The sequence below is a fragment of the Meriones unguiculatus genome, chromosome 9 (assembly GCF_030254825.1).
Source record: "Meriones unguiculatus strain TT.TT164.6M chromosome 9, Bangor_MerUng_6.1, whole genome shotgun sequence".
In the NCBI taxonomy this organism is placed as follows: domain Eukaryota; kingdom Metazoa; phylum Chordata; class Mammalia; order Rodentia; family Muridae; genus Meriones; species Meriones unguiculatus.
Window position 1 is genome coordinate 119,235,592 of NC_083357.1, and position 20,941 is coordinate 119,256,532.

Sequence of the window (20,941 nt, forward strand, 5' to 3'; positions counted from 1 at the left end):
ACCCAAGGGAGGATGTTTGAATCTCACTCAGAAGGGGAAATAGAATAGACTTCTGAGGTGGAGGGAGGGAGTAGGATGGGAGGGGATAGGTAGGGTAACAGGTATGGGGGAGACTGAAGCAAAGAGTATTGAAATTGGTGTGTGTGTGTGTGTGTGTGTGCAGCTCTGGGATGAACCAGAAACCTAGGACAAAGGAATACCCCAGGAATCTGTGAGGGTGCCTCTAGCTAAGACTCCTAGCAACAGGGGATATGGAACCTGAAACGGCCACCTCCTGTAATCAGGCAAGACTTCCAAGGGAGGGATGTGGACAGAAACCCACCCATTAAACTATTGAACCAGATTTGTCCTGCCTACAAATGTGCAGAGATAAAGATCAAGCAGAAACTGAGGGAATGTCCAATTAATGACTGGCCCAACTTGAGACTCATACTATGAGAGCCAACCCCTGGCACTATTAATCATATTCTGCTATAGCTGCAGACAGGAGCCTGGCATAACTGTCATCTGAGAGGCTTCACCCAGCAACTGATGAAAACAAATGCAGATACCACATGCAAACATTAGGGGGACCTCAAGGAGTCATGTGAAAGAGGGGAGGATTGAAGAAGCCAGAGAGGTCAAGAACACCACAAGAAAACCTACAGAATCAACTAACCTGGGCCCATAGGTTCTCACAACCAAAGAACATGCATGAGCTGGACCTAGCCCCCCCCAGATATGTGTGACAGATGCGTAGCTTGATTTTCATGTGGTTCTCCCAACAACTGGAGCAGGGGCTGTATCTGACTCTTGTTTGGTTTTGGATCCCTTCTTCAGAATAGCTGCCTTGCCTAGCTGGTACTGGTGACTGAACCCAGGGCTTCTTGCATGCTCGAAAAACTACTCAACCACTGCATTGCATCCCAGAGCATCACTGTAACTCCTGTGTGCATTTGTCTCAGTGGCTGCTTAAGGTTGAGGTGATGGCAAGTCTGCAGCATGCTTTTCCCGTGTGAGCTGCAATTTCCTTCCTTCTGCTTGAGCCCAAGGCAGACACCCTTGCAAATCCTTTGTTTTCTTCCATTGCTGACCTTTTGGAAGTCTAAAGACCAGGCTGTTCATGGTTGGAAAGGACATGAGGAGAGACTACTCTGTACCCCTACCTTTAGCATAGTCACCTGACTCATTAATGACAGGGTTGTGCAACAGCAGTGGCAGTTCCACATTTAGTCTATGTCAATTTTTAGATATAAGACCCTTGAAATATGTCATTTGTTCTTTTTGAGATAGAGCAGGAAACAATGGTCCACTCTCACACCCCAAGGTAGAAGAAAACCTCGAATATCCAACTTTCCTGCTTCTATTTCCCAATGACCACCACACCCAGTTTTATGTGTGCTGGGGATCAAACCCAGGATCCTGTGCATGCTTGGCAAGCAAGTGAGGCAACCCATGGGTCCTACCTCTCTTTTATCATCCACCATGTTCCATATGATTTGAAAATGACGAAGATCATTGTAACTTAAAAGCTGGTCCTCTTCAGTGGAATAAAACAAGGAGAAATTCTCCACAATTATAGCTGGGAAAAAAAATGCAGATGTTAGGCAAGCATGCAAACCTGTCATTTTTCAGAAAAAGTAAAACATCCTTATAAATAATAAATGTTATCACTCATATTATAAAGCCTTTTTTTTAAGTGCTTTCAGTACAGTTTCCAAGCTGGCATGTCTCTCACTTGAACTAACCTATTGATTCAGCTCTTGCCTTTCCAAAACATGAGGGTCATGGGCTCAAAGACACTGTGTGTGGACATTCATGCCAGCTGGCTTCTACTCTCACTTGAGAGTTCCAGGGCATTTTAAAGGGTTGTATTGGGTCTGGATGGCCCCATGACTGGGTGAACAAAGCCAAACTGTGATATTCTGAGGCTGTAAAACTAGCCCTCCTCGATTTGTGTTCAGCCCAATCCATGGAAAGAGCTCTTTGGGAATTAATGAGTATAATAAATAGGATAACTCTTGAAAGCGCAATCAACTGCCATTTCCATGCCTTTCAAAGGTCTTTTCAGATCCTGGGTTGAGAGGCAGCAATTTATAATTAATGCCATGAAACACCCGCCCCAAGCAATCCAAGATAATCACTCAAAAATTGTACATAATTATCCAAGTACCTGAGTTTGAAGAGATAAAAAAATAATTCCACAAACATCCCTTACCGACGAGCAGATTCAGCATGATGTAGGCGATGATGACATAAAATGAGCAGAAGTACATAAGTGCCCCTGCATAATTGCCGCAGTCTGTTGCCCAGTATGTAAATTCATCTGGAGTACAAAATGGAGGCTGAACCTGTGGGGCAGCGGGGAGGAGTGAGGGGAGGGAAGGCCACAGATTTCTTCTGACTGTAGTGCTCTAAGAACGTATTCTTGACAGCATGGGATGCAGTTAATTTAAAGCCACCATGCCAAAGCTGCACTTGCACACACCACATCATTTGCAGCAGAACTCCACAAGCGTATTTCATCTGTGTTATGCTTTTGGTCTTGTAAATGCCCCAGTTCAATGCCATTGATAGAAGCAAAATGTAAATGAACAGTTCTTTTTTTTTGAAGGACAGCCTTCACACCCTCACCAACAGTCCCTAGAGTCAAACTCTAGAAAATTAAATAAAGAGGAACTTTAACATTTTTTTTTACTTAAGCAATAATCTGTATGGAAGTATACTACACATACAAAATCCACATTCAAGTTGTGTAAGGACCAATCACCAGTCCTGAGGCACCAAAAGGAGATGCTACAGAAATGTATAAGGCCCCTTGCATGTTGTAGGGCCCAGTGAAGTTCAAACCCTTCTCTCATACTGTTCTGCTTTCTCTCGGGCAGAAAAACAGTGCTGTCTTATGTGTTCCCACAGACTTTTCTGGGACTCATATGTAAGAGTTATCTAATTCTGCCTTGGGTTATACCTGAGTGGATAAATATGGTTTCCATTTTTCATATCTAAAATTCTCTAGACCCTATTGTGTAGTATATTTGTGCCAAGTGTTGTTAGTGATAGCTAACAACAAAACACACCCCTGTCCCCTGAATGCTGACCAGGTTTAACAGCACAATTTCTAGTGCAAGGGCCATTAGCTTCATGTGGAAATTTACATTTAATTTATATTAATTCACAGTAAGCAAAACCAAATGGAATATAAAGCAGTTTTTCAGTACACTAGTCCCACTTCAGCAGTTCAACACTGAGCCATCCATGGACAGCGCCTTCCTGCCTGGAGAGCATGTGTTCCCTCCCTGAATGTCTGTAGGACATTGTTGGTGTCCATGAAGTAAGAGGGAGGGGAAAGAAAGGAGCTTGACTCTACAGTTCTCCAGAACTATTACTCATGTCCAAACAAGAACTAGAGACCACTGTAGAATATATAATCCACAGTTTTAAGTGTGGTCAAAAATGGCTGAAGAAGTAAGCATTAACCCCACGACCAGAGGATGATACAGACTTATTGGACTGACAGCAGAATAACAAAGGATGGAGTGGCTCAGACCACATGAAGTATGTGCCTTGAGGAACCTTTGGATCTGCAGAAAGTCTTGCTTATGTCCCAGGACAAACCAGGGACGTGGTGAGTGTCTGATGAGGGGGTTAAATAAATGTCCTCCTGATTGCTAAGCTATGATGGATAGGAAGGAAAGAATGATGCTCATTATTAAATATGATTATGATACCTCAAGTTAAGTGAATGTTTTGCTTTTTATAGTAATATCTTGTAATGTTAAAAAGTGCAACTTATGGACTAGAAGATAGCCAGAGTATTCTTTGTTTTTACTACAAGGCCTTGACACTAACATGTGTGCAGGAGTGTATGTTGAGGCGCTGATGATGATGAGGGATATTTACCATACAATCATGCATAATCTTGTTCCAGTCTTCTCCGGTGACAATTCGGAACAGTACAGTAATGGCTTTGCCAGCTGAAGAAAAATTGGCGTGCCTAATTTAAGAAAAGAAAACACAATGGCGATTGCACAAGTTGTCACTGTCATAAAGCAGGGTGGGTGGTGACCACCAAAACAGGTATTTTTTGTAAATCTGGTTGCCAGGCTACTTACTGTTACTAAAGCCTAAACTCTTCCTTTCGTATACACTTCCCTGCAGGCACAGGTGCCTGACACACCAGCTACCATAGGCTCACCACTTACTGACTTTCAACTTAAACAACTCAGTTGTTATTTTGGCTACTAAGAGATTTCTTCACTTGGGTCATACAAGGAGACTCAGCCACATACCAAATGAATCATCGGCCAGCAAGGCATTTGTATGTGTTTTGTTGTTTTAGAAACTTTAAGAAAACAACAGTAGATGCTTCTATAATGTGGAAGATGAGATTTTGAAAACGCTTTTCTCACAGCACAGTGATTTGGTAGTTTCTGACTTTCCACACTTTGCTGAAAAAGAAAGTCATCTAAAAACTGTTTTACCTCCCCTACCCACAAAATAATGCAGCATTTAAGTGAAATACATGGATACAAAAACTGCTAAAATTGGGTGTGGTTATTCCTGACAATCGGTAGAGTTATAAAACTTTTGTGTTTTGTTTTTGCTTTTTTTGTTTGTTTCTTTTGGGTTTTCTGTTTTTTTTTTTTAATAAAAATTTTTTAATTTAGTATATTTATTCACTTTGTATCCTAGCTGTAGCCCCCACCCTCAGCCCCTCCCAATCCTGCCCTCCCTCCGTCCCTCATCTCCTGTCATGCCCCTTCCCCAGTCCACTGATAGGAGAGGTCCTTCTCCCCTTCCATCTGATGCTAGCCTATCAGTTCTCATCAGGACTGTCTGCATTGTCTTCCTCTGTGGCCTGGTAAGGCTGCTCCCCCCTCGGGGGGGGGGGAAGATCAAAGAGCCAGTCACTGAGTTCATGTCAGAGATGGTCTCTGTTCCTCTTACTAGGTACCCATTTGGAGACTGAGCTGCCCTGGGCTATGTCTGTGCAGGGGTCCTAGGTTATCTCCATGAATGGTCCTTGGTTGGAGTATCAGTCTTAGAAAAGACCCGTGGGCCCAGATTTTTTGGTTCTGTTGTTTTCTTTGTGGAGCTCCAGACCCTTTGAGGTCTTTCTATCTCCCCTTTCTTACATAAGATTCCCTTCACTCCACCAAAGTTTGGTTATGAGTCTCAGCATCTGCTTTAGTACCATGCTGGGTAGAGTCTTTCAGAGGCCCTCTGTAGTAGGTTCCTCTCTTGTTCCTTGTTTTCACCTTCGGATGTCTATCCTGTTTGCCTTTCTGAATGAGGATTGAGTATCTTACCCAGGGTCGTCCTTCTTGCTTAGCTTTGTTAGGTGTACAGATTTTAGTATGATTATCCTATATTATATATCTAATATCCACTTATAAGTGAGTATGTACCATGTGTGTCTTTCTGCTTCTGGGAATACCTCACTCAGGTTGATCTTTTCTAATTCCCATTTGCCTGCAAATTTCATGATTTCCTTGTTTTTAATTGCTGGGTAGTATTCCATTGTGTAAATGTACAATAATTTCTGTATCCATTCCTCAATTGAGGGACATCTGGGTTGTTTCCAGATTCTGGCTATTATGAATAGAGCCGCTATGAACATGGTTGAGCAAATGTTCATACTTATCACCCTGCACAAAACTAAAGTCCAAGTGGATCAAAGACCTCAACATAAAACCAGACACACTAAACCTGTTAGAAGAAAAAGTAGGGAAGAGCCTCGAACTCATTGGCACAGGAGACAACTTCCTGAACAGAACACCAACAGCACAGGCTGTAAGAGCAAAAATCAAAAAAATGAAATTGAAAAGCTTCTGTAAAGCAAAGGACACTGTTGTCAGAACAAAACAACTGCCTACAGATTGGGAAAGGATCTTCACCCTATATCTGACAGAGGGCTAATATCCAGAATATATAAAGAACTCAAAATTAAACAGCAACAAATCAAGTAATCTAATTAAAAAATGGGGAACAGAGCTAAACAGAGAATTCTCAATAGAAGAATGTCATATGGCAGAGAAATACTTAAAGAAATGCTCAACATCCTTAGTCATCAGGAAAATGCAAATCAAAATGACCCTGAGATTTTACCTTACACCCATCAGAATGGCTAAGATCAACAACTCAAGAGACAACACATGCTGGAGAGGTTGTGGAGAAAGGGGAACCCTCCTCCACTGCTGGTGGGAATGTAAACTTGTACAATCACTTTGAAATGAATCTGGAGCTTTCTCAGACAATTAGGAATAGTGCTTCCTCAAGATCCAGCTATACCACTCCTAGGCATATATCCAAAATATGCTCACGTATACAACAAAGACATTTAGTTTTGTATTTTGAGACATGGTTTCTCTGTGTAGCCCTGGCTGTTCTGGACTCACTCTGTAGACCAGGATGGCCTTGAACTCAGAGAGGTCCACCTGCCTCTGTCTCCCAGAGTTCTGGGATCACAGGCATGTACCACAGCACCCTGCTGTTTTTGTGTTTTCTAAGGGTACTAAACCAAAAATGATTATCTTTGTCAACTGGAAAATGCATTTTAAAATATGTACGTTTTATTTTATTTCTCAACAGACTACTTCCTTGTTAAACTACCCCAAGTCTTTAATAGTCAAGAAGTATATAAATTTTTATTCCTGATTTTATTATTGGGGTGTGTGCTACAGAGACTGATGCAACAATCAAGGACCATGCATGGAGAGGACCTAGATCCCCTGCTCAGATGGAGCTCACAGACAGCTCATTTTCCATGTGGGTTTCCTAGTAAGGGGAGCAGAGGTTATCTCTGACATGGACTCTGTCACCTTTCCTTTGATCCGTTTCCGCTGGTGGGATGGCCTTGCCAGGCCACAGAGGGAAAGGATCCAGACAGTCCTGATGAGACTTGACAGTGTGGGGGTAGATGTTAGGGGAGAAGGGCTCCTCCTTTTTGAGGTCTAGGGGAGGGCGGTGGGAGGAATAGCGAGGGAGTATTGGAACAGGAAGAGATGAAGGAGGGGGCTACAACTGGGATATAAAATGAATAAATTATTAAAAACAGAAAGAAATTTGCTTGGAAAGTAAATAGGAAGACAAAAACATGCTGACCTGTTAATGTTCTCTCCATACTTTACAGTGCCAAACAGAACAACCCCAGCAAAGGCATAGCACAGCAGCAAGAGGAACATCCCTACGATGATAAAGAAGCTCTTGTACATGCTGACAACCACGGTCAGAAGGAGCATCTTTAATGTCACCTGTGAATGAGGAAGGGAGCAGTGTCAGGGCAATGGAAAGAGGAACAGAAAAGGAGAGAGAACAATCACTTCAAGCTGTGAAGGACCTGGCTGGTGAATAATAGATGAGCAGGTTGGCTACATAGTGATTCCCATCATAGTGATTCAACATCATTTGAAAGTTGTTTCCTAGTAGATATTAAATCTAAATATCATTCATAAACCATCTGGCACTGAGAAACCTTATTCACACTTCAAACAGTTTGGTTATCCCAGAGAAATTAATTGAATTAACACCGCAAGCTTCTTAGCCCTTCATTTCCTCTTCTTTTGCTAGAAGACCTCTGTAAGGTCCACACATTGTTGACCTATAGCAAGTAAATTTATCTTTCTTCCACAGGCTTCCTAAAACCCAAATGTAATAATGGCTTAATGCCAAATTATCACCAATTATTAAATCTACCAATGAATCCATATGTGAAATAATGCTAGTGACAAAAGAGGAAACAGTATCCCTTAATAATGGAGAATTTAAAAGTGTGTAGTGTATAAATGCTAACAAGAATATAAATCAATCTAGAATAATGGACACATTATCATCAATTATAAATTTTCTCTAAAATAAAGTTAATTTTTAAAAATATAAATTATCTGGGCATGGTGGTACACACCTGTAATTTCAGCACTTAGCAAGGTAGAGACAGGTTGATCTCTGTGAGTTTGAGGCCAGCCTGGTCTACAAAGTGAGTCCAGAACAGCCATGGCTATCCTGTCTCATAAAAACCAAAACTAAACCAAACTAAGAACAACAAAAACCCATAGAGCAAGGCACACTAAGAATGACACTGGCTTTTGGTTTCAGAGTTAACATGTTTCTTCTCATTTATGTTTGAGTTTACTCAGCAAATATGATAAATGAAAATAACAATAAGAAACATAGTCTAAGATAATTAAGCTATTGATTGAGTGTGATAATTAATACTTATTAGTCTTGACTAACAATGTTTAGTGCTTTGTTGACGATAACAACCAGGTTGGCTGAGGTGTGTTGGCATCAGTGATTCAATGCTTATGTGACATTTGAAAGTATTCTGCATGATAGACTTACATGCTTTCCACAGATGGAGAAAAATCTAAAGACAATCACACAGGCTCCCATCATGTAGGTATAAGCATTCTGAAATTTAATCAGAAGACAGCTTTTTACAATTTGCACAAAATACCTTGTTACGGTTCCAGTTTTCATTTAAGACTTTTGTGAAATCTAGTGAATAATTAGTTTAATAAAATGTGAAAATTCCTATAAGAAATTTGTCTGAAATAAAGGTGCTGAAAAGGTCACTGCAAAAACTCATGAATAAATATTAGATTTAAAATCAAATCTTAGACAAAACTTTTGGTTTTGTTTTGCTCAACTGAATTCTGTATTTTGAAATTCATTTCATATAAAGCAGTGACGAGCACATTTGAGGACAGGGCAAGAAAAGAATAGAGTAAACATGAAATGGGAGGAAGTTGAATGAGACAGGAAAAAGAAGCCTCATGGCAAAGAGGAGGCAGATGTTGGGAAGGATGTTGAAAGGTTGGAAATGTAGCTCAGCTGGTAGAAGACTTCCTCCATGTGAGGCCCCGCATTCAATATCCCAAGTGCATAAACCCAGTGGTTTCGATGTCTTTTGGGAAGTGGAGGCAGGAAGACCAGAAATTCAAGGCCATCCTTGACTACACAGTGACTCAAGGCAAGTCTGAGCTACATGGGACCTTATTTCAACAACAACAGTGCTTGAAACCAGCTTTTTCGGAGTTCAGTTCCCTGTTCACAAATTAATTCATTTTAGAAAGCATCCACCCCCTCCACCAAGCTCAGGATTCGCCAGTTTGCTCTTTAAGTGTGTGCTAGGGCCGGAGATCACCTTGTGCTTTATGATTCACAAGGCTTTTTCTGAGAATCAAAGATGCCCCTGGTCACAGCATAACAACGGTGACATTCAGCTGATGCCAAACCATGAGCATTCTCCAGGAGCTGCCTAGCCAAATGACAACAGTCCCAGATGGGTCCCTGGGAAGGGGTCCACTGAGCTCCTTGGTGAGGCGCAAGGACAGAAATGTGGGCACATTGCATTGTTGGATGGAAAACAAGGACTGTGCCTTCCTTCACAGCAGTTCACTGCAAAAGATGGCAAAGAAGGATTGCTTTCCCCAGACCAGAGGGTTTTTTTCAGGCAAAGAACAAAAGCAGTCAAGCAGAAGAGGGAAGATTTTTTTTTTATCATTATTTTTTATCACTTAGAATTTCCTCTGTTGGGATATTTGAGATTAGGAAGCTTACTGAATTTTTCCATTTAGAGTGAACAGCACTTAGTCAAAGGTTTGTCTAGATAAAATAAACACAATTAGAACATTTTTTTCTGACTCTCTTCCATGTCACTTCCCGACTTATTGTAGATACCTTAAGTCTTTGTGTTCTAGCGTCGCGATAAGCACAGTCCATGGAATGATGACTGGATGACTTTAAAATGGGCATCAAAGTCCTGAAAAGACTTCTCCAAACCTTGTGCTGTATTTTATTCCATGACACCTGCTTCAGCCACAGGACCTCACCTTTGTCTAGTCCCTATACCTCTTCGTCCAACATGGGATCTCCTTCATTTTTCCTGGTACACTCATGGTCCTCATTTGTTTGTGAGCACATTATGCAGCTCTCTCTAGCGTTTCAGGACATGAAGTTTATGAGAGCAGTAAATATCTTTGTGTGTGTAATACTTTCTTCTTAACCCTCCCGCAGTGCTGTGCTCATCATTATATTCAAAGCCATTTGTCGTTTGAGAAAATGAATACATGTGCTTGAGAACTTACACAGCTTCTCATGCTGAAGACAAGCATTGGTTTAAGAAGGAAGGCCATTCTGTATGTGCATGAATACCGGGGAGCCATACTAGAGCAAGCCCTTTCTGATAGGCAAACGGACTGTCTGAGAACTGGATACTTCCTGCCATGCCTCCATTATTAAAGACAACAGGAGAATGTGAACACTAATGAGAAGATGGCACTTGTAAGTATTCCTTCTAGGCGGCTGCAATGCTTAGAGTGTACAGTGTAAGCCAGCATCACATCAGTGACCACATTTTATTTCCACTGGGCAACGCCACTGTAGACTAGCCAAGTTTCCTCATGGCTGTAGATTTGGGGCTAGACCTCAGACAAAGGGAGATTGATGGAGTCAGAGAGTCAGTGTTAGATGTCTGTGAGAGAATAGTGCCTTGAAGAGTACACAGGGACTGCACTATAAATCCTGCTTGTGGTGGGGTGCGATGGATGCTACTCTTGATATTAGGGTGCAGGGCGATTCTAGTCTGCTGTGCACATTTAGACAGTTGCCTTCATCTCTGCTTTTAGTGTTCTTCTTTGGTAAGATGAAGAGTTAATTGAGACTTTAAGAGCACTCTCTTAGACTTTCACACTCTAGATCTTTGAAAGTCCAGGATTCACTTGTGTGGAAAGCATATATACACACATATTAATGCTTTTGTAAGCATATCCCATTGCTCTCACAAGCAAAGCTGGGATTTAGGGAGTCTGATAAAATGCCTAAGAGTAGCTGATGTGGAATGAAGCGACTAGAAACAGCCTTGAACTGAGGGAAGTTAACTGCCAACCACAGTACAGTTCAATGATGTGCCTACCAGCAGAGCAAAGTGGAGCACCACCCAGACAACACCAAGAGACGTCACCAAGAGATCGTATCGGTTTCTTCTGCTTTGCCAGAACCCAGCTGGTGACATTGCGATGATCTTCATTGTAACCTAGAGAAAGCAAGCAAGGAGGACACAACAAGCACTTAGGCATGTTTATATCAATTAGTTTGAGTCATGTTATATATAATTAAGAATATAGTTAAGAAAAAATTAATTATAAAGATACTTTTTTAAAAATCTGAGACAGGGTTTCTCTGTATAGCTTTGGCTGCCCTGGATTAGCTTTGTAGACCAGGCTCTAACTCACAAGGATCTGCCTGCCTCTGGCTCCCCAAATGCCAGGATTACAGGCATGCACCACCACGCCTGGCTTAAGGATATATATAGACAAGTAGGCTTCATATCTCTTTCTAGTGGATTGATAGTAAAGCACTCTTTGCAGGTCATTTTTCTACTGTGAGTGAAAAACTGTATTTTGGGAAACATCAGGAAGTTTATAGCAAAAATAATAATACACTTAAATTTCAGAAAAAAGATTGCAAAACAAATAGATGAGACACAGAACATTTTAAGATAATCTTGGCTGGGCTACTGGCATGCTCACAATGGTGTTGTAATCTGAACCCCTAAATAGCAACCACTTATGTCCTGGGTTCCATACAGTCAAACCCCGTTCCTAGGCATGCCAATACCTAGACACAACAATTGGCCGGGATGTTTTAGCAGTGAGAAAATTGGAAATATAAAGTGAAGTCTTTGTTGAAGTTAAGCAGAACAGCCAGAAAGGAGACACCCTAAGAGAACTTGCCCTGAAAAAGGAGCCTCCCAACCCCCACAACCCCTTCCCCACCAAAGGGAGCTGGAAGTAGATGCCCACAAAGGGAGGCACTGATTTTCTCTTAATTGTTCCTAGCTCCCCCTCCTCCCAGAGCAGCAGACCTTCACAGTACCTCTAAAACAAAGATGAAGGTGAAGACGACGGACATTGTTGCCAAAGGAACGGTCACAGGGTCCTCGACGTCCCACTGCAGCCAGAAGAGCGCAAGTTAGGGCCGCATCCAGCAGGCAGACCTTGGCTTCTCTGTCCCTCTCGGCACACACACCAATCCTAACTTTATTTATTTTATTTTTATTAATAACAGTTTACAATCTTAACTTTATTATTACTAAAGATCAAAAGCTGCAAGTGGTAACATTTGCAATGCCCCGGGAGCGCCAGGGATGACAGTATCAGGGTGAAACAATACCTTGACAGACAGCAACACAGACTGGGCCAGAACCAGCAGCGCGATTGTCCTCTTAAAAAACGGATGCTGGGTTATGTCATACATTTTAGCTCTAAAACCATCATTATCTGAAAAAGAAAGGGTTAGGAGAGGGTGCTTTACACGTGGGCCACATTTACTTTCTTGTCTTTCATATTCTTTAATGTTCATCTTCAAACCCATTACAGCCTTCCCCTCCAGTTCACTCTATTTGTGAAGTGCTTTGCATTAATGGCTGGTGCTGGATATTAAAACAACAGCACATAGCACCATCTGTATTAGAAGGAGAAGCACAGCATTCAATTTCTGGCAGCATAGTACATTTCCCTCATATATCTAAAAGGCAAGAACAAATATATTTTATTTGAAAATTCAGTTTTTTCATTAAGGGTTATTCGGAGAACACTGAAGCACAGCCTTTGGGTGGCTGGTTTTTAATAGCCTTACAGAGAGATCAGCCGTTTGGAGTCTGTTTTTATATTAACTTATGCACAACCCCCTAGTGGCCTCACGATTATTATTTTAATTTAAATCTGAGGCTCTCAGGGAATCAGGACTGCTAGTGCCCCACATGAATGAAATCAGAGCATCTTTGATACCGGGCCGAGGTGGGAGATGAAGAGGCTGTGCAATCTTCAGTCTGCTCTTGAGGTCTTCCCATCTTCTCTGATCTACCGTCAGCAGGGCTGTCCCCTAGGAAACAAAGGAAACAGTGGAGGGAAAAGGCAGGAGCAAGAGGGGTGGCATAGCTTTACAGGCAGGACCAACGTGGGGACTTGAAGCAAAGACGGTCTGCAAGAACCACAGTGGTCGGAGAGACACAGTCAGAATGAACAGTCCACGAGAGTCGTTCCCAACGGCCATGGCGCACACCTGGGAATTCAGCCGCCGCCAGCGGTGTGCCACCGAAGACCTGTAACTTTTGGGCTTGAAAGAGTCTCAAGAATGTTTCAAATGTATTACATTCTCTAGAAAGGATGCCATCTGTGGCGAGTTTAGTTTTGTAGTAGCCAACACAGCTTGTCTGCAGTGCTGCTGCTTGCTGATGGCATTTGGCTCATACACATCTGTTTTGTTTTTTTGTTTTTTTTTAAACACTTCAATATGTGAAACTGTAAAACTATTTTTAGGAGATAAGAAGTCACAGAGTTTTCGTTTTATAGAAATGAATGCTATGATAATTTGCTACATGGGATCCGATATTCTGTGTTATAAAGCGGACTACTTGATAAAAACGCACATAAATTTCGCTGAACTGTATCATTCTTCATTAGATTTGTTATACTATATTACGGAGGCAGACATGTAATCTAAGCACCCGGGGCTGAGGGGAATGTGCTTCCTTTCTCTGCTTCCAAGGATACTGGTTCCCTGTTCTTCCAGGGAACATCCCCCTACTTGGTTTTCAGAAGGGCAGGCTTTCTGACTATGAAGGTATCCAAGAACAAATTTGTTTTGAATTTTTAAGTTGGCATGAATTGTATCCAATGTGTATTTATTTGTGCAGTTTCTCCTTCCCTTTAAAACAAGTTTTATTATTACATTATTTATGTATTTCTTTGTGTGGGCATACAAGTGTGCGTGTGTGAGCCTGAGCACGTGTGCACATGCCACAGGACACATTTCGAGGTCAGAAACACTACAAAGAGTCTGCTGTCTCCTCCCACCCTGTGGATTCTCAGGATTGAACTCAGATTACCATGCTGGGAAATGCCTCCACCGGAGCCATCTCAACTGCCCACTTAAAAAAATATTATTATTTTATTTTACTTACATGTTGCATTTACATAAGTCATATATGTGCAATGCTGGTGGAATTTAGAAGAAGGTGTTGAATTCCCTAAAAATGAAGCTATAAGTATGCGCTTGCGTGTGTGGGTGCACACACGTCTCTCTCTCTCTCATACACACATTTCACGTAATTAGAATATTTTATCTCCAACCAACAAGTCAAGTTGTGAAATCTGGCAAAATAGCTGCTAACGTCTACCTTCCTCTTGGCGTCTGTTTGGACGGACACCCCAGCCTCCTAAACAAGCTGCACTTCCTGACTCTCTTAGGACATAACTCCACGCTGCAGGCAAACCGTCCTCAGTAAGTCACAGCTGTTTCAAGGCTGACAGTTAATTATGTAGTTGCTTCCTGTTACTGAGCACTGGATGCTGGGCCACTCACGCTGCTGACTCGAGAGCTGCCCTGGAGCTCAGTCCTCCTGCATGCAGGGGCCCTTCCAGGGACCGCTAAGCGTCCTGGACTGGCAGTGCCTCATCCCTCTAGTAAATGTGCTGATTAACTTCTTCCTGTATTCTGGAATTCCCAGTGTCTGCTCCACCACATGGCTCAAAGGCACCTAAAAAGAAACATCTTTCTCCTTTTCCCTGATAGGAGCTGAACACACTGGAGGGTTAGAGCGTCTCTTTACCGACGCATTAGAAAGTAAAATAGAGGGGCTGGTGACATGCTTGTGCAGCTCTGAGAGTCCATGTTTCTGAGGGTTGCAGTAGTATTGGCTCTAAAGGGGGGTTTTAAATCGCAGTCTTTGAAAGTCTGAATGAAGTGAAATGCTCATTAGGCACACTTCAAAGGTGGCAATTGCCTGAGTCAGTGGCACCACACACTTTGAGCCTGGGGACAGTGAATGAGGTAGTCTCACATGTAGCCACACAAACCAAAGAGCTCTGGGATGAGCACGTGGGAATCAGCCATCACTGCGCACAACGGAACAGCGGGTGCTTCACTGCAGATGGAGCTTTGCAGTTAGAGGTTTTTATGCTCTGGCATTCAAAGAATCACAGACCCTGCAGCAATAGGAAGGGAGTCTGAATTTGGCCCCAAGTGTTTACTGCTTGTGTTGATGGCTTTCCTGTCCACGTGGTGCAGCAGGTTGTGAACCAGCACAAGTGTCTTCTGTGTGCTCAAAGCTTGTATACATTTCAGTGTGATTCCTCCAAGCAGAACCTCCCCAAGAGACAGCTTAACCATCCTCGCTCAGAGCAGCAATAGCCAAGGACACTAATGGAATGTTCTTCCTTAAACTTGGGCTCCACAGGAAACCACATTGCTGTGTGTCTCCCATAAGCTTGTGTCAATCACGAGAGCTGGTTGGACTGACGGTGCTTCCTGAACTCAGGAAACATGTAAAGTTGATATGGATTTAGAAAAACCTCTTTAGTCTATGAACTGGCCTTACATTTTATATGGCTTCTACCTACCTTATTAAAATTCTGAAGCACACAATTCACATTTTTGTAAAGGCAGTCAAGCTACCGTATTTTAATAACTCACTGTACATCCTTCCCACGTGAACAATAGGAAATGTGTTTCTCAGCTGTGGGTGGGTGAATTACTTTTACCATAAGGGTAAATCTAGCAAGAGAATTATACTCCTAAGTAATGGACCCAAATCACAGCAGTGAAGCAGCTTGCAAAAGAGTTATACGGGTTAGTTACACAAGTCACGTTACAATTTAATGTGGCTCCATGCCGTGTGTGAAAAAAATGTAGCTTAAAGCAAGGGCAAGAACAAAATAATGTGCTACTAATCTGAGAAGACTTACCTTGTTTTCATTGAAGTTAGCAATTACTACACCAACAAAAAGTGTCAGTCCAATCATGCAACCCAGGAATACGAAAACATGAATATAGATTCCATGGATCTGTATAAATGAAAGAATGTTATTTATCAGAGCCAATGGGAAGCACCTCAGACATATTTTGAAAATTCTGTGTGCTTGCTTACCGGCCCCACACGATGAATAATGACATCCCTCACTTCTACCCAGCCTTTCAAGGACAGAACTTCAAACAATGCCAGCATGGCATTTCCCACATTGTCAAAGTTAAAATTCCGAGGATTCGCCCTGTAATTAGGAAAGAGGGATGTTGGATGAGGCTCCATTGCACCCAGCAGGCCAGTACCTATAGCATTTCTTTGCTTTTTTCCTTCCTTCCTTCCTTCCTTCCTTCCTTCCTTCCTTCCTTCCTTCCTTCCTTCCTTCCTTCCTTCCTTCCTTCCTTCCTTCCTTTCTTTGAGACAGGGTTTCTCTCTGTAGTCCTGGCTGCCTCAGAACCCATTCTGTAGACCAGACTGACCACAAACTCATAGAGATCTGCCTGCCTCTGCCTCCCAAGTGCTAGAATTAAAGGCATGTGTCAGCACTGCCCAGAACTATAACATTTTCTAACTCAAGGTGTAGAGTCTTTAGCCTGGGAGACGGTTGGGCCATGCAGCATTCCTTTGCTAAGTTATAGCAGTGTGTTAGTATGCTGTAATTTATTATTATGTCCTTTATGTCATAGTGAGTGTTTTCCAATTAAAGCTAAAGGCTCAAAAGTATATCTAGCCCTAATGATGACATAACTCTCTGTTTTGTCTCACAACAGCCCAACTGGAAGCTAAATAACAGAGATTTGTATGATGGGGCATCATATTCTGTGTTTTGAAATAGTTGTAATTCCTTCAGCAGTAAGTGAGATGAGAGCAGTGCTTACTGACTTGTGTTAACTGTCCTTGTGAGTGGAGACACCGAGAGGCTCCTGAGGTAGAACGCACTACCCAGGGCTTTCTTTCCATCACTCTCTTAGGTCTCTCCTTTTCACTAGCCCTGAGTGTTCTCAGTCGCTCCTTCTCACAATGCCATTGCACATTCTGCTGTGCACATCTGTCACTGATTCCTGATACCTGAGACACTTGTCCCCATCCTTCTTTATTTTCTTTGTGGGGAAGAGATGCCCAATTCTTTGTTTTCTAATGTATGTCTGTATTTATTTATTTATTTATTTGTTTCTTAATTGTGAAAGCGTTTCTTTTTATTACCTTGTGGGTCTCAGCTAACATGCTTTCATTGTTAATAGATCATATTTTCAGTGCTTTCATTCATTTTTTTTTTTAATGAGATGTGGAACTGTGCTGGATAAGGTTGAAGTTTGATATTTCCAGATAGCCTCTGTGCTCAGTCTACAAGGATGGACTCCCTTTTCTCAGTGGGGTTCTTTCTCCACCTGATCTGGTAACCCCAGATCTTGTAAGGAGCCTCACATAGCCCTGAGAGAAGATTACAGGCTGAACCATTTTCTGATTAAAGAACAAAACAACAAAACCTGCTCAGCTCAGCAAGCCATCTGGGAATTTCTGGAAATACCACACCTATGCTAAGGAGAGCTTAGTTTTCAGCAATGACCTTCAATTGTACTTGGAGATTTTCCTGTACCCGCAGGATAATTAAGTACTATGTTCTCCCTCCTGTAATAGGACCATGTCACTGCATGTAAATGAGGTACCTTACCACTGCCTGTAAGTCAAGCATCCTTAGAATTTTTAGCCCCAGCAAAGCAAACACTTTTACTCCAAGGTTTATGAGTCCCTGATTTCACAGGAAATAAATGTGGGTGATGCATACTGCATGTATACCACAGCTGCCTAAGACACGTCCTTTATTCTGAAGCAGGAGGGCTCCCCTCCTCCTTGGAGATTCACCCATGAACTCCTAGGGCCTGCTGCCAGCAAGGCAGGATGGAGCCTCCCCAACTGCCGTGAGCTTCTGGACCACCCGGGCTCGACTGCCCGTCGACCTTTCCCATGCCTGTGGACCACCTCGGCAGCTCTGGCCCTGCATCCCACTGGGCCTGCGTCTCACCGCCGGGCTGAACAGGCATGGGGTTATTCCTGCACCCTCTGCCAAGCTTAGCATGGCGGCTTAACCAAGGAGCTGTAACACTTTGGTATCATCACTGGCTTCTGGAACTCTCATTTCCACTGCCTCTGATACCCACAATCTTATTTAAAAGAGCTAAATTTTAACATTCAGTGGAAAACTCTTCCCATGCTCTGGCCTAGTACACAGGCCTTGCCCTAAAGTTCTCCAGCCATTCCTGAGAGAAATGGAACCTGGATCCATTCTTTGTCCAGAAGCCGGCAGCCACATCCCAGCTGGAGAACAAGAATTAGAGGCTATTCTAAATAATTAAAAGTTGCAAATGATTATTGCTACACCTTCTGAGGTTGAGAATCTAGAGAATATGGAGAATATAGCTCTGAGCTGAATACAGTCAGCCGACTGCCTCCTTCTGTGTTGTTTCCACCAGTTTTTTCCTACGCTAATCATCTATCAAAATTTAGCCTTCCTGAAGTCAGCACTGTAGAGAGGCATTTGTTTTAATATTAGTCATCTATCTTTTATGCTTTCTTAACTATAGTAATAATCATGAGATATGTCTTTATAAAACATGGGGATACAGTGAGAAAGCCTAGGACTGGCAGCTGACGTGGTCCTGGGGCTTGAGACTGACTGGCATGGGCATTTGGTATCAATGTAGAAGCTCCACTCAGAAATTAATATTTTAGAATTCTGATTTATATTTTTCTATGAAAGTACAAATATACTATCTTGATTTTTTTCAATAATCTTTCCTTGGGCAGGGTTTCAATTGCATTTCCTATCTCTTAGAGAAGACAGTGGTTGTAAGGACTATTCATACCCAAAGTTTGCTTGCATAAGGACTTAAAACAATAAAATCAAGGGAGCCAGAGCTCAGATCTAATGTCAATCTTTCTTACTCATCTGTTTTCCTTATGTAAAAGTGCTTTTTCAGCTAAGTTTGCAGCAACTTAAACTACTTTCATGTTCCACATATTTTAGAAGTTAGAAAATGCTAAGAAAATATTTTTAGGCTAAATCAAGAAAAATAAGGCATGCAGTTGAAAGAGTATATCACATTTTGAAAACTAAGACTTATTCAGTTTAATCATATGAAGTATTTGTTTATGCTGTGCTATCAAAATTGCCAAGTTTGAAATTTGATCTATAACTCCAGAGGGTTTCAGTAAGTCCGAAACATAACCCATCATTGTCAATTCGCATGCTGCCCTTATTTGAATCAGAAGGCTGTTTAAAACATTTTTTCTGGTTATTATTTTTAAAGTTTGCAGTCTAAGTCATAAAACTTAGACTGGTTCTGACCTCAGAATTTGGTCAGTCTTTTGTCTCCTAAAGAACATGACCCAGAGCCTCTGAGATCATGGTAAAGCTAATGGATCCTCCTCTAGGGAAGGTAGTCACTATGGAAAAGGCTACCTAGGCTGCTCCTGGCCCCTGCCCATCTACCTGCCTCCTCTGGTCTCTCCTTCTTTCCTACCCACCTGTCCCTGACCCTTCCCCCTTCTCCACCCACATGCCCCTGGCATCTCTTCTCCCTCCCTACCCACCTACTCCTGACCCCTCTCTATTCCTTGCTCACCTGCCTCTGGCCCCTTCTTACTTCCTACCCACCTGTCCATTGGCCCTCCCTCTTTTCTACCCTTCTTCTTCTTTCCATTCTCTTTTCCTTACCCACCTGCCCCTTCTCCCTTCTCTTTCCTCACACATTTCCCATCATCTGTCCTTTAGAAAGCCAATGTGTTCTCTCTTCTTAGACTTTGCTCTGGCACCAGGCATTTTTGGTTTAGGGGCTCCTTTTGTGTGCCATTCATTGCATTTCTACCATTTGTAGAAAACAAAATTGAATATTGCAGGAAAAAAACCTCAATGGATGTTTGTGCTGATCCCCTCTCAACTCTTGTATCTTAAAATAGTTGATATTGAGACCCCATAAGACCTGATGTCCTGTATAGAAGTATTTAACAAAGCTTAAAGTCGCTTGAAGAGTGAGCTTTTGGCAAGCCAGAGGAGAGCCTAGAAGCTTGTTGATTCATACCAAAACCTTTCGCATGCTTATAAATCATTTGTAATTTGTTTTCTATTTTCCACATCAGGTTTTTTAAGGGACAAAAGCCACAACTTACAGCTGAGTAGCGACAAGCATTCTTAGTGACTGTGAGCACTGAGTAAGTACCATCAATAAAAAGTAGAATACTTTTTTTCACCTATTCATGCTACTTCCTATATTCTGAACCTATGCTTAAAATAAAACACATGATATTCATGATATAGTGAATACTCAATCCTTTTTTCTGAGGTAATTTTTAATTTCATCAAGTCTGGGTGATTCAGAAGAAAAGGAACATACTTATCTGGAAACTATGGCGTTAGTCTTTCTCCCAAATTAGTGCATATTTATGTCTAAATTTTAATTACCAAAGCATTTCACTAGGCATACTCCCAGATAGGCTATTTTCTTAGTTATAATTTAGATCTTATGAAATTAAGTTTTTCAGCTTTTAAATCAGATTATAGAAGGAAAATTTAAAAAGTGTCCCAAGTACTATTGGCATTTACTAGACTAAAGAGTTTTGTTTTACAACGAAACCAAGCTACAAGACAGGGCAAGCAGACAAAGACCTGTGCAGAATCCTTACGTGATGCCCTTGTGTTTACATGGGGCTTAAAAATGTTGAATTTGACCCCTTATTCCCAGTAATGACGCAGTGTTACATTTCAGCTGAAGCTGATTTTTAAGTCACAGACAGTAGGTTTTGTGGAAAAGTTGAAGGGCGCACAGCACACACCGGACAGTTTTGCTTGTCTCTGTTTGCTGCCCTCCGGTGAGCTCTGCCTCTCATCCTGGCATCTTGAGAGGCTGCAAAGCTTTTTGATCACTTTGTCGTAATGTTGGAACCTTTCTCACGGGGATGCAGTTTTCGTACACAGAGCTTTCAGCCTAGACTTCATATCCCGGCCGCCTTCATTATTGTCCCCCCAAGACCAGTTTGCCCCATCTTCCCACCTCCCTTTCCCCTTCCGAGGGACAAGGGAAGCCACCACAGCGCTTTCCCCACAATGTTCTTCTCCATCTATCTGCGACTAACCGTGGTGTGGTGTTTCCCTGAGTGTGT

At 42.1% G+C, this 20,941-nt stretch overlaps 1 protein-coding gene across 6 annotated transcripts in view; it reads right to left on the reverse strand.

Moving 5' to 3' along the window:
- Nalcn (sodium leak channel, non-selective) overlaps nucleotides 1-20,941 on the reverse strand; it is a 303,181-nt gene that overhangs the window by 18,331 nt on the left and 263,909 nt on the right. For all 6 annotated transcript variants that reach the window (XM_060391666.1, XM_060391663.1, XM_060391664.1 and 3 more), the window contains 11 exons: nucleotides 15,911-16,031; nucleotides 15,729-15,827; nucleotides 12,771-12,864; nucleotides 12,154-12,260; nucleotides 11,857-11,931; nucleotides 10,895-11,014; nucleotides 8,320-8,388; nucleotides 7,084-7,232; nucleotides 3,880-3,973; nucleotides 2,198-2,330; nucleotides 1,446-1,561 (listed from right to left, as the gene is read on the reverse strand). In XM_060391666.1, the coding sequence (XP_060247649.1) occupies nucleotides 1,446-1,561; nucleotides 2,198-2,330; nucleotides 3,880-3,973; nucleotides 7,084-7,232; nucleotides 8,320-8,388; nucleotides 10,895-11,014; nucleotides 11,857-11,931; nucleotides 12,154-12,260; nucleotides 12,771-12,864; nucleotides 15,729-15,827; nucleotides 15,911-16,031 (1,177 nt within the window). The remainder of the gene's footprint in view (nucleotides 1-1,445; nucleotides 1,562-2,197; nucleotides 2,331-3,879; nucleotides 3,974-7,083; nucleotides 7,233-8,319; nucleotides 8,389-10,894; nucleotides 11,015-11,856; nucleotides 11,932-12,153; nucleotides 12,261-12,770; nucleotides 12,865-15,728; nucleotides 15,828-15,910; nucleotides 16,032-20,941) is intronic.